General features: G+C 45.9%; 1 protein-coding gene across 11 annotated transcripts in view; it reads right to left on the bottom strand.

Moving 5' to 3' along the window:
* Nucleotides 1-14,097, bottom strand: part of TMEM241 (transmembrane protein 241) — a 113,165-nt gene that overhangs the window by 56,572 nt on the left and 42,496 nt on the right. For 9 of the 11 annotated variants that reach the window (XM_043889076.1, XM_043889081.1, XM_043889080.1 and 6 more), the window contains 5 exons: nucleotides 12,780-12,857; nucleotides 9,299-9,324; nucleotides 4,908-4,959; nucleotides 2,518-2,566; nucleotides 1,724-1,769 (listed from right to left, as the gene is read on the bottom strand). In XM_043889076.1, the coding sequence (XP_043745011.1) occupies nucleotides 1,724-1,769; nucleotides 2,518-2,566; nucleotides 4,908-4,959; nucleotides 9,299-9,324; nucleotides 12,780-12,857 (251 nt within the window). The remainder of the gene's footprint in view (nucleotides 1-1,723; nucleotides 1,770-2,517; nucleotides 2,567-4,907; nucleotides 4,960-9,298; nucleotides 9,325-12,779; nucleotides 12,858-14,097) is intronic. The other 2 variants (XM_043889084.1, XM_043889085.1) reach the window with 1 other exon arrangement.

The raw sequence follows: 14,097 nt of genomic DNA, 5'->3' as shown, positions 1-14,097 counted from the left end.
ATACAGAATAATAATTTTCCTCTATTAATAAATTGTACCTATGTACAAGTTACATTTATAAATTATCAAGAAACAACACAAAGTGTACTTCATATTCAAAACCAATTCCTGGTTCAATTTCGAAAACCATTTCCTAAGTTAGTACCATCAAATGCATTTTCACTTTGGTCTATTATTTCCTTTGGGTACATCTGCAGTTTTAAAAGCTGTGTTGGGACTTCTGTGGTGGTGCAGTGGTTAAGACTCCACCCTTCCAGTGCAGGGGGCGAGGGTTTGATCCCTTGTCAGGGAACTAAGATCCCACATGCCACCAGGCTTGGTCAAAAAATAAAAAATAAAAGGAGTGTCAGCTCTCTCAGGCCATTGGACTGGCTTCTAAGGCTACCATATTTGACAAGTAAAAATACAGCACACCCAAATAAATCTGAATTTCGGGTAAAGAATAATGCTTTAGTATAAATGTGTTCCAAATATTGCATGAAACATACTTCAACTAAAAAAATCATTCACTGAAATTCAAATTTAACTGGGTATCCTGTATATTATCTTAACAACTCTACCAACTTCTTGCTGCAAAAACACTTTATTCAAAGAAAATATGATGCCTTAGGACCCATCACACACCGTCAGAGTATATACTGCCTTCTCCCAGGAGTCAGTCCCTTCAGACCTTTCTCTGTGGGCCTCACCTGGCCCCAAAACCCAGCTGATCACTAGGGGGCTTTGACCTGGCAGCTCCAGCCTGACCGAGGCCTGAATTCTCATCTTTTTCATTTACATTCAGCAACTGCGCCCCTGACTGCCTTCAACAAAGGCTTCATTTTACCTCAGAACAGAGCTAGAGATGGGAGGGACTTCTGGGTCTAGTTTGGAAGGGGCTGGAGAAACAAGAAAAAAGACTTGTGCTTCTGAGCTGCAAGAAATGAACTGGGGCCCAAGGAGGCCAGTCACATAATTTTTGTCAAAATGTCATCTAAATGGCTGCCCTGAGGGAAGAGGAGAGACTTCCAGGCTCTTCGCACATGGCTGGCAGCTGGCACATTTCAGCTCCTGGAGGACCCAGACTGCTGCCCTCCCCACACCCTGGACTCTCAAGAGTCTCTCTGATGGAAGAAGCTCACAACCCCATGGGTCTCCCCCTTTACTTTAGCGAAACATTGACTTACCAGACTTCAAAAGTTCCCTGGTGGCAGAGTGAATAAGAATTTGCCTGCCAAAGCAGCGGACATGGGTTCAATCCCTGGTCTTGGAAGATTCTACATGCCACAGAGCAACTAAGCCCTTGAGCCACAACTACTGAGCCCGAGCGCTGCAACTACTGAAGCCCGTGTGCCTACAGCCCATGCTCCTCAACACGAGGAGCCACGGCAATGAGAAGCCCGTGCACTGCAATGAAGAGTCCCTGCTTGCCGAAACTAGAGAAAGCTGGTGAGTAGTAACCAAATCCCATTGCAAACAAAAATTTTTAATTAATTAATTATAAAATATATGTGTGCAAGTCACTCAGTCATGTCCAATTCTGCAACCCTATGGACTGTAGCCCGCTGGGCTCCTCTGTCCATGGGATTCTCCAGGCAAGAATACTGGCCATTCCCTTCTCCAGGGGATCTTCCCAATCCAGGGATCAAACCTGGGTCTCCTGCGTTGCAGGCAGATTCTTTACCATTTGAGCCACCAGGGAAGCTCCATACAAAATAATACATGTATTTTTTTAAACGTTTACCTTAACTTGTTGGGTTTCTGGGATTTCTGTAGTATCTTATAAGCCCCTGGAGAAGAAGCAACAGGAGTCACTGACAGGGAATTCTGCAGAGGACACGAACTCCTTGGGGAGAAGGGCCCCTCTTCCCCACAAGGGTCCCCCGCAGCCCACAGAGGGTGACCCACGGCACTCTAGAGGACTTTAAGCATGCGCATCTGATAATCCCCCAGATGATGCAGTTCATAAAAAGGGCTGGGCCCATGAGGTTCATGGTCCACAGAAGGACACAGTCAACAGGAGGCTGGGTTTCCTCTGAGGGTGCCATGAGAAACATCACTGGATTTCTGAACTGTGTGTGTCACAAAGTCAGGGCACTGCTTTCCCTCTAAGAGAGGAAACACTGGTTTGAAATAAAGTAGACGGTCCTTTTACTTCACCCACTATTTTTTTTTTTTTAAGCGTACTGCTGAAAGAGAGTTTTTATGGACACAAACTTCTGGATATGGAATTCTTCCCACCATTTTTTAAAGAAGACCAGCTAGCACTGCACAAGTGGATCTGGGCAAACGGAACCTAGGCCCTGGTGCGTTAGTTAACATTTTTTCATGAGAAAGAGGAGACTCTATGGGGACTGGAACCATTTTGGGAAAACTCCAAAATAGGAAAATCAAACCAGAAAAAAATGTCCATTTAATTTTAACCTTGACATCTTGGATTTAATCTTCCTATTGTCTGGGATCACTAAAAAGTGGATACATGATGAGGTCTAAATAATAAGTCTCAATTGTTTAAGTAAGAATTCTTTAAAAACTTACCTATACAGAGTAAGTGAATTACAGCCCAGAAATATCCATCTGGATCAAACTGTAACACAGGGTTTTAAAAAAAAGAAAAGGCTGTAAGTACAGACAAACAGGATCCAGCGTGGCAATTTTAAATGCCAACACACAGCGCCAGGCACGGTGCCAGACAGGACTCTGGGACCTTGGGCCAGCCACTCCTTATTCCTCACCCAGCTGGCCTACGCGACATCTCCCTAACTGGGCTCTCTGCCTCCAGCATCTCTTTCCCTACCCCCAACACACCCCAGCACCACATCTTTAAAAGGCAGATCCAAGGGGCTTCCCTGGTGACTCAGTGATAAAAAAAATCTGCCTGCCACTGCAGGAGACACGGGTTCGATACCTGGTCTGGGAAGATCCCACATGCCACAGAGCAACTAAGCCCCTATGCATAACTATTAAGCCTGTGCTCTAGAGCTCAAGAGCTGCAACTACTAAGAAGATGTGTCGAAACTACTGAAGCCCCCTGGGCACCCTAAGCCGTGCTCCACTACAAAGAAGCCATGGTAGTGAGAAGCCCACGCACCACAAATAGAGAGTAGCCCCTGCTCTCCATGATAAGGGCAAACCCAGGCAGCAACAAAAATCCAGCACAGCCAAACAAAATAAATAAAAGAATCATCGCCTTTAAAAAAAGGCAGATCAGATGGTGTCACCTATTGCTTAAAATCATCCAACAGTCCCCCAGTGGCTTCAGGATGAAATCCGAACACAAGGCACCCAAGAACCCCCGTGATAAGCCCCTGTCAACCCAACCAGTCCCATCCACTGCCCATCCCCTCTTCAGAGAAAGAGAACTTGCACTTCCCCAGCCAACTTGGCCAAGGGGCACTCCCTCCTCTCCCTCCCTCCCTTATTTTTTTCATTTATCTCACCTGACACATTCCATTTAGCTTATGATCTGTCTCTGTCTTCACCCTCCATGAGATGGTCAATTCCAAGAGGGCAGGAATTAGCCCAGGGGCACACACACGGTAGGTGATCCATGAGGCTGAGTCACAGAGCACTTAGGAGACCTCCACGACTCTGTCCGCCCCTGCCTTCTTCTCCTGGCTCACTCCTCCTCACCCTTCAAGATTTAGGTCCAGGGACTTGCCTGGTGGCCAGTGGTTAAGAATCTACCTCCCCATGCAGGGGATGTGGGCTCGATCTCTGGTCAGGGAACTAAGATCCCACATGCCACGGGGCCACTAAACTCAAGCTACTAAGCTGCTAGAGCCCACACCATAACTAGAGAGAGAACTCCATGAGCCACAACCACAGAGAAGCCCCGTGCGCTGCCATGAAGAACAGCCAAATAAAGAAAGATTTAGGTCCAGTAAACAGAGCCTGGCTCCAGCATCAGAAAGATCTGGGTTAAATTCTAAAATCTCCACTTACTTGTTAGCTGGTGACCTTTTGGGCCTCACTATTCTTTAACTACAAAATAGAGACAATAATAGCCGCTACCCTTGTGGAATTGTTGTGAGATTAAATAAAATAAGGCACTAAAGCATTGGCCCAGAGCCTGGCACCCAGCAAGCTCAATATAATCATCAGCTCTTCCTCCTCTGAGCCTCCAACTCTTCCCAGGCGCCTGGCAGGATCCCACCCCGCCCCGGACAGAGCCCTGGCCTCCCCGGGTTATAATTATCTGTTCGTTGTCTGCCCCCTCCTCTTTGCTCTGACTAGACTCCAGCTTCTGCCCGGACGAAGGCAATTTCTCTTTGTGCCCCCAGAGCCTGGCTTGGTGCCTGACACTTGATGGGGATTTTAATCAATGCTGGGGAAGGAAAGAAGGGAAAAAAGACCCAGGCAAGAGATGATTCCTGGAGGTGGGGGTGGGCCCTCAGTGCCTAAGAAAGAAAAACTCAGGAAAACAGAGTGAAAATCACTGTGTAGGTGAGGCCCTTGGGATGTGAAAGTGAAAATGGTAGTTGGTCAGTCATGTCCGACTCTTAGCGACCCCATGGACAACAGCTCATCAAGCTCCTCTGCCCCTGGGATTTTTCCAGGCAAGAATACTGGAATAGGCTGCCATTGCCTCCTCAAGGGGATCATTTTAACCAAAGGATCAAACCCACGTCTCCTGTGTCTCCTGCATTGCAGGCAGACTCTTTATCCGCTAAGCCATTGGGAAGCCCCCTTGGGATGAGAGTGGAAAATCAATTTTGCCTCGGTGTGTGGGTCATTTGGGCTCGCAGGTCCTCCGAGCTGGTACAGAGGGTGGACTACCCCCATCACAGCACCCAGAGGTCTGAGCTCTGCGGGCCACCCTGCCACACACAGACAGAAGGCAAAGACCCGAGGGGAGGTGCTGGCCTGGCCGACGGATCCCCTAGGCCCTGCCTGGAAGTTCGCAAAGTGAGTCTACCTGAACTTACCTGGGAGTCATTGAAGGGCAGGCACCCGGCGGCGGCCAGGAGGAAGAGGGCACTGTGGAGAGGAGGTAAAAGACACAGCTTTATTATTCAAATGAAGGGCGTCCCGAAGAGGGTGAACTGGAGCTCCGGTGAGGCAGAGATCCCGAAAGACCACACCCAGCTGCCCTGTTCATCCTCTGAGCACCACATTATCCGTCTAGTTTTCAGTTACGTGCTCTGCTGACACCAAACAGTTCCTTCTCTGGGGCTCAGTGAGCCATCTTCCCAGAAAGAGGCATTTGCAGGACATGTATAAAACCACAGCTGGCTCACTCAAGAACAACAGTATATATAGGAACTTCCCTGGTGGTCCAGTGGCTAAGAGTCTGTGCTTCCAATGCAGGGAGCATGGGTTGGATGGCCGGTTGAGGAACTAAGATCCCACATGCCACATGTCGAGGTTAAAAAAAAAAAAAAAGTGTACATAAAAGGAGATTTTTTAAAACTACCGATCCCAACAAATACACTAGCGGAAAACTGGCCAGTGAAAGTGTCAGTCGCTCAGTCGTGTCCACCTCTTTGCAACCCCATGGACTACAGCCCACCAAGCTCCTCTGTCCGAGGGACTACAGCCGACCAGGCTCCTCTGTCCAAGGGATTCTCAAGCACACTGGAGTGGGTTGTCATGCCCTCCTCCAGGGGATCTTCCCAACCCAGGGATTGAACTCAGGTCTCCCACATTACAGGCAGATTCTTTAACATCTGAACCACTAGGGAAGTGGGAAATGTGGCCAAGCAGACTACAGTTTTGCTGCTTACCAATAAGAAAACATTGTGGAAAGCATATTACAATCTTAACAACTCACTCAAATAATCAAACTTAACATCTCCAGTAGTGGGACAGATCAATATCATGTGCCTCCTGATATGATGTACTGAGAAGGGTACAGTGCCACTCATGTGTTAGTATGCACAACCTAGACTGAATCTCAGGGAAACGCTGAGACAAACCCAAACTCAGGGACAGTCCACAAAACAATGGGCTTATACTATTCAAAAATCTGAAGGCAATGAAAGGCAATAAAATACCAAGGAACTGTTCCAGATTAAAGGTTATATAAAAAAAAATAAAGGTTAGGAAGAGACACAGCATCTTTGGGGGAGGTGAATACTACAAAAGAAAATAACAGGATAATTGACCAAATTTGAACATCGACTCAATATTACATAACAGTACTGTATGAGATGTTAATTTTCTAAACATAATCATTGCACTGTGGTTACACAAAAGATTATTATCTTTAGGAGACACACTTTGAAGTATTTAGGGGTATAGTCATAATCCCTGCAACATATTCTCAAATGGTCCAGAAAAAATATGAGTAAGAATAATTATATATATTCTGATATATATTTTGTGTGACACATATGTTGTTGTTGTTTAATCACTAACTTGTGTCCAACTCTTTTGCGATCCCATGGACTGTAGCCTGCCAAGCTCCTCTGTCCATGGAATTCTCCAGGCAAGAATACTGGAGTGGGTAGCCATTTCCTTTTCCAGAGGATTTTCCTGACCCAGGGATCAAACCCGCATCTCCTGCATCGGCTGAGGCGCTTTACTGCTGGGCCACCATGTGTATATGTGTGTGTGTGTATATATATGGAGAGAGAAAGAAAGCAAATACAAAAACTGTTATCAATGAGTGACACTAAATAAAAGGTATATGGGAGTTCATTGTAATATGCCTGCAACTTTTCTACCAGTTTAAACTTTTTTCCCAAATAAGAGAATTCCTTGGTGGTCAGTGGTTATGACTCTGACCATTTTTACTGCCAAGGGCCCAGGTTCAATCCTTGGTCAGGAAAGTAAGATCCTGCAAGTCACTGGCACAGCCAAATAGTAATAATAATTAAAAATTTCATTAGGAAAAAAATCTCTTATACATACAAAAATATTTATGGATGAAATCCTACAGAGCCTGGGATTTGCTGAAATGAGGTGCTGGGTGCAGGCTTAAGTTGCAAATTGTTGAATCTCAGTGATGAATCTACAGACGCTCATTTTACTATTCTTTTTATTTTTTATATATATATTTAGAAATTGCCATCATAAAAGGCTTTTTTAAAAAAATTCTTGCACAAAAAAGTAACATTGCCAATCATAGGTATTTTCAAATTTTCTCATTCATGAGAAAGTCTATTTGGAGTTATTTTTTGACTTAGAAATAAATGGTTTTTATATGGTATTTGGGTTTCCTATACCAACATACCTTGCCCTCTATCTTGTCCCAGTCATTCTCTCTTCCTAAAGGAAGGCAGCAGAAAACACAACACCCACATGATCACATGCTCTTTTCCCTTTTTTCCATTTATGAGGCAGCAACATACTTAGGATTGGGTCCCTTCTGACCATTGCATCAGGCAGCAAACAGCAAAGGATCAAGGACATGAACAGGGACAGTGAATACAGCATTTTCACCATTAGAGGATTTTATCGTGGGACATCTCACACCCATATATATTCTATGCGTACTCAGTCGCTTCAGTCGTGTCCAACTCTTTGCGACCCCGTGGGCTGTAACCCACCAGGATCCTCTGTCCATGGGATTCTCCAGGTAAGAATACTGGAATGGGTTGCCATGCCCTCCTCCAGGAGATTTCCCGACCCAGGGATTGAACCCGCATCTCCTGCGTCTGCTTGCATTGCAGGCAAATTCTTTACCCACTGCGCACCTGGGAAGCCATATATTCTATTTACGTATTGAATTCTGTATTACTTACATATATATGTAATACATGACAACAGGCTCTTCATAACTTAAGTACACTGGCAATAGTGATGCTAATCAGTTCTGTCCACACACCGTCCCCCCAAGTCCTCAATGTTATCATGACACACACATGTACCTGACAGACTGGCCTGGCTAGCCCAGCCCGGAACAGGACGGGCACGGGGGAAGCCTTGGAGCTGGGGCCTCAGGGCCTTGGGAGGGGCAGGATGACAGGCAGAGGTTCTCCACTCCAGCCCACCCACTCCTGCAGTCTTGCCAACTTTCAAGGCACACACACAAATGGCCTCAAGAAGACTCCCTGGCACCCAATTGCAGAGCAACTCAGAGGCCAGGGTAAGACGATGGGAGGGAGGCTCACAGCGAGGGTTCCTGCAACTGCACATGAATAGACAGGCTGCACGTGTGGGGAGAGGAGGACCCGCATGGCTTCAGTGTCTGCCTGCAGTGGACAGAAGGCTTTGGAGCTCCGGTCCCCATCCTTTTTGGCACAACGGGCCGGTTTCATGGAAGACAATTTTTTTCCATGGACCAGGGTAGGGGGATGGTTTGGGGATGATTCTGGCACATTACAGTTACTGTGCGCTTTATTGCTATTATTATTACATCGGTCCCACCTCAGATCATCAGGCATTAGATCCTGGAGGTTGGGGACCCCTGCTTCAGACATAGGACACTTCACCATCCACAGGCCATGAGTGTGAGAGCCCTCAGACAGACAGGCCCTTGGGACTGAGGGGAGAAGGGGGTCAGCCAGGTGTGGGAGAGCCCAGGTTCCCACCAAACTTGCCCTTGAGCAACACCTGATTCCACCAGGCATGGCATGAATGGGTTTTAATGCCTCTCTTTAACACCTGCTAATCTCTTAAACAAGAGGATGAGTCCTGACTGTGGGGTTTTTTTTCTTCTTCAAGTAGCAGCCTGTAATACAGGCCGAAAAAAAAAGGAGATTGGATAAAAGCCCAGAAATAGCTGAAACAAAAAGGCCCAAATCCATGCATCAAAGCATTTCTGCTGATTTTCTATCTACAGGACTGAGCTTCGCAGCTACTGCGGAGGAGACAGGAAGTCATCAGAGAATGAGGCACTCGGATCAGAATTTGCACAAAAGGGGGCACAGGGATGGGTTGTGGGGGGAGGCGGGTCACTGCTCATGTTTTAACTGGGGACACTGAGAAACAGAGGGGTGTGCAGTCTGTCCACGGCCATGGTGCCATGTGGCCCAAAACCACGACTCAGATCCCTGGATGCACCTTTTTCCACCGTGGGAATTCTTAAAAACTCAGTAAACTGCAAACCTTATTTTTAAAACTTTAAGTCGTTTCCATTTTTCCATTTTCATTCTTCATCAGTATTGCGCAACTCAGCGAAATTCTGGGCATCAGTGGTTGAAACCTAGCACGGGTTGTTTTCCCCTTAGAAATAAAATATTTCAGGGAAAAAAAAGGAAGTAAATTTTTGAATAAGACATGAAACAGGGATATACGAGTGTTTGTAAGAAATTCCTCTGTCAACTCTCAAGAATGAATCATCAACAGACGGTTTCTTATCAGAGTTTAAAATCAGGTTAAATCTTCTATTTTAGAGGTTTGTGGAGTTGGTTTTTTTTTTTTTTAAACTTACCTACAAATCTTTGCAGGAGAAGTTTTCTGTATGAAAATAAAAAGACTTAGCATTAGTCATAAAAAAATTTTTTTTTTGTTCTCCTTAAAAGAAAATATTTAGATCAAGAAGCACATAAATTATGAGTAAGTTTATTGGGGTCTTAACAAGTTGCTGCACTTCAGTTTTTATTGAGGCTTTTTCTGCTTGGACCAAATGAAGGATGACTCAGAGGTCCAGAGGTGAGTCACTTCTGGATGAGAAGTTTTACCACTCTCACCATTAGAACTCTGTTTACCCACAAAAAAGCACAATGCCACCACGCCCATGCCTTCAAATATCTCATGCGCCATGAAAAGGAGACAGAAATTGATGTATCCTGTGCAGGAAAAGAAATCAGGCTCTGGTTCAACTTCTATTCCACTCTGTCTCTTTAAATTTTCCTTTCATTAATCCAGCTCTGACTCTGAGCAGCGCTATAAATTCTCTGGTATGATGTGTAAATTAGGAAACAGAAAAAAAAAGGACCAGGGACATTTGATTCCACCCCTAGAGAGAAGGAAAAAAGGGCAGATTGGGGAAATCGGAACTTGGCGTTTAAAGCTCCCTGAAATGAAGAAACAAAGAAATTTTAACACAGACTCCACCTTTATTACTTCCTTTTTTATTACTTTAAGGGAATTAGGCCTTGGCACTTGGGAAGAAATCTCTAGCAGGGAGAAGCATAGATTTTTCTACATTTGATAAGGAAAATGGCCAGGTACATTTCAGAAGGATTATTTTGCTAGTTGAGGACAAACTACAGTTTTGGGGTTTTTTCCTTCCTCTGGCTCAAAGTGTGAAGTACGACCATATTATTTAAAAGTGAAGCACTGGGCTTCCCTGGTGGCTCAGAGGTAAAGAATCCATCTCCTGCCAGTGCAGGAGACAGGAGTTCAATCCCTGATCTGGGAAGATCCAGCATACAGGCGAGGAACTAACTACTGAGTTTGTGCTTTAGAGCCTGGGAGCTGCAACTAGTGAAGCCCTCGAATCCCAGGACCTGTGCTTCCCAACAAGAGAAGGAACTGCAATGAGAAGCCCGTGCACTGTAACTAGAGAGTAGCCCTCGCTCTCCACAACTAGAGAAAAGGTCGTGGAGCAAGAAAGATCCAGCACAGCTAAAAATGAAATAAATAAATAATACTATAAAAGTGACACACTTAAAAGGTACGAACTCCCATTTATTATAAAATGAGCAAGTGCTGATGATGTGATAATGTACAGCACAGTGCCTATAGTTAACAACAGTCTACTGCATGTTTTGGAAGTTGTTAAGAGAATAGATCTTAAAATTCTCATCACAAGAAAAAAAAATGTTGTAACTATGCATGGTGATGGATGTTAACTGGAGTCACTGTGGTGATCATTTCGAAATATACACACTGAATCATTATACAGAACACCTGAAATGAATATAATTTTATCTTTCAAGTATATCTCAATTTTTTTTTTTTTAAGAAGGTAAAGCACTGGCAAGAGAATTGTGTGGTTTGCTGTGAAGGCTCTCTTAAGTTTTCACATGTGACTAAATCATCCGGTTGGTACTGGTTTAATGAACACGAGGCGTCTGTGAACAGAGCCATGGTTCCCGTCTTTAGAGCCTTTGTTACCTCTCCTATGTTCTCTCTCATCTTCGTGGAACCCGCCTCAACAGTCCAAAAGGCAAAGCGGACCTTGACTCCCCTGCCCCCTGGTGGAGATTCGAATCCCTTCGGTCCCAGAAGGATGACACCTGGGTCACCAGAGGTGACCTGGCCTGCCACCTGGATAACTGCCCCCAACTTGGGAAAACGTGTCACTAACAGATTCTGAGCTAAACACAGCCAACATCTCCAGAGTTTGGAGGAAGAGTAGAAATGAAGATGAGAACGAAAGGGATGCTCAGGACTTCCCTGGCGGTCCAACGGTTAAGACTCTGAGCTTCCAATGCAGCGGCGTGTGCCCACGTGAATGTCAGTGGCTCGGTCATGTCCTTAAGAGCAGAAACTACGCTTCTTGTTCATGACTGTAGACCCAGGGCCTGGCAGGGCAGCCACACACCCAGGGATGCAGAAATATTCACAGAGTGAATGGGGGTGGGGGTGCGAGAAGAAGTTTCTGGACAGATCAGAGGAGAGAAACATCAAGACATGGTCTAGGAAAAGACAGAAGTTTGGCTATGGCTGGAATTTCTACAGCCAGACAGATGGACGGGGCCCAGGTGGTGAAGGGCTTTGCGTGCCTCCAGGTAGGTTCTGGGCAGTCCTGAAGAGCTGTATGTGGGGGAACATGATCAGATCTGTGTGTCAGAAAAGTCCCTTGGTCCCTTGGAGTGAGTGGAGTGGCCTTGGCCACAGGAAGGCCACCTATCTTCCCGGCACGCCTATAAAAAATGTGTTGCCTGAATGACCCACTAGCCTCTCTCGAGTTTAAGAGTTCCAAATTTTTGATGGAAGTCATCTGAAATAGGCAGATATTAGAAAAAAGGAACTCTCAAAAGAGGTACCAAACTAAAAGCACCAATGGGCATCCCTGGCGGCTCAGTAGTAAAGAATCTGCCTGTCAGTGCAGGAGACAGAGATTCAAGCCCTGATCCGGGAAGATCACGTGGAGCAACTGAGCCCACACTCCACAACTAATGAGCCTGTCCTCTAGAGCCTGGGAGCCACAGCTACTGAAGCCCTAGGGCCTGTGCCCTGCCACAGGAGAAGTCACCGCAGTGAGAAGCCTGGGCACCGCAACTAGAGAAAAGCTTGCACAGAAACAAAGACCAGCACAGCCAAAGATAAAACATAAATAAATAAAATTATTAAAAAATAAAACTACCCTCCATGGCTGATTCATGTCAATGTATGGCAAAAAACCACTACAATATACAAAAAAATCTACCACTCATAAGATTAAAAATCATAGCTCATGAGTACAAAGCACCTACTATGTGCCAGAAAGTGTTGGGAGCACCAAGTAGTTGATAGGGTCTTCCTACGACTCTTGGGTGGGTGACATTTCTCTCCCCGTTGCACAGATGGAGGCCCAGAAGGTGAGGGAAGCTGTTCCAGGTGGTGGAAGGCAGAGCTGGGGTGGGGAAGAAAAGAAGTTTTCCCTGGGGTGGGCTAAAGCTCCCAGCACCCTATGGGAAGCTTGCCATCAATTTCCTCGTGGTGCTGGGATGCGGTGGGGTAATGCCCACTCCCCCACAGCCCCCAGGCCCACAGGCATCTCTTCCTCAGCCCCCCCTCAGCCCCTGGTTCATTACTGGCCTGGAGGTGAGTTCTGTTCAGACCCATAAGCGTATGCTGGGTAACCGAAAGGGATGTCGAAACTGTGGTCCTTGAAAATAATTAATGACCACCGTCAGGCAGCCTTGACTGGAAACAGATGGCAGGAAAAAGGCAGGCACTAACCTGGGCCGTACATAAAAAGCATGTCTTTGAAATTTCAAGCAAGGGAAGTGAAACTAGCCTTTTGCGTAATCATTTACCTCTTTCCGAAAACACTTCTGGTGCCCACAGATGATAACTTCGGCTGCATTATGCAAAGTGAGAAACACAGGAATGGCCTGAAAGAAAACAAAGGAATAAGCATGAAAATATTTCTTTGATCTCATAATTACATAATTCTTGATGTCTGCTTCAAAATAAAAGATCTGTGGGAACTGTTGGCATTCACATAGCTACTCCTCTCCAGCAAAAACCCTTCTGCGTGGATCAGCGTTCTCGCTGCTGGCATGATGCTTGGTAGGTGTAGGGACTCCCTTCTTATGGGTTTTCTCACCACTTATTAAGCACCTACTGTGTGTTGGGGACTGTGCCAGGTGTAGGGGACACATCCCATGAACAGCTGCACACGTGACAGATAGGCTGTCTCTCTAGAGGTGAGAGCTCTGACCAGATGCACAGAAAGGCAAAACTAACCCAGCGTGGGCAGAGCACGCCTTCTCGGAGGAAGTGAAGCCCAAAGTCTAAACAGGAACCGAATGATGAGCTAGAATGAGCACAGCAAAAAGAGATAAGGTGGGAGAAGGCTGGAGACAGAAGAGCACACGAAAGCCCAGAGGATCTGAGTGGGGTGGAAATAGTGTGGAAGGGGAAGGTGGGCGAGGGGAAGGTGAGGAGGTAACCATATCAAGCAGTCAGGACCATCCAAAGGGCCATAGGAGATGCTGAAGAGTTTAAAGTCCAAGTGACATGACTACATCTGCATGTTTATAGGAACTTGGGCTGCTGGGTGCAGAAGAGACAGAGATGATTACAGAAGTTTAGCGGTGTGGCAGATTGAAAATTGAAAACCCTCAAAACTCTAGCCGCAGGACTTCCCTGGTGGTCCAGTGGCTAAGACTCTGTGCTCCCAAAGCAGGGGGCCTGGGTTCAATCCCTGGTCAGAGAATCAGATCCCAAATGGCACAACTAAGGATCCTGCATATCGCAACAAAGATTGAGGAGGCTGAGCGCTGCAACCAAGACCCAGCACAGCTGCATGCATACTAATACATATAAATACACACAAATACATATAAACACATGAAAATAAGTGTTAAAAATAAAAACTATGCCCAAGTCCTAATCCCTCGGATTTGTTAAAGTCACCTCATACAGTAAAAAAGGGCCTTTGCAAATATAATTAAATCGAGAATCTGGAGATGGAGCGAATACCCTGGATGATCTAGGTGGGTCCCAAATGCAAATACATGTATCCTCCTAAGAGAGAAGCAGAGATGTGACACACATAGAGAATAGGCAATGTGACCCCAGAGGCAGAGACAGAGGGATGCAGCCACAAGCCAAGGCATGTCAGCAGCC

The sequence above is a fragment of the Cervus elaphus genome, chromosome 27 (genome assembly GCF_910594005.1).
Source record: "Cervus elaphus chromosome 27, mCerEla1.1, whole genome shotgun sequence".
NCBI classification, from domain to species: Eukaryota; Metazoa; Chordata; class Mammalia; order Artiodactyla; family Cervidae; genus Cervus; species Cervus elaphus.
The sequence above is the reverse complement of the archived record's forward strand: the minus strand, read 5'-3'. Positions and strand labels throughout refer to the sequence as shown.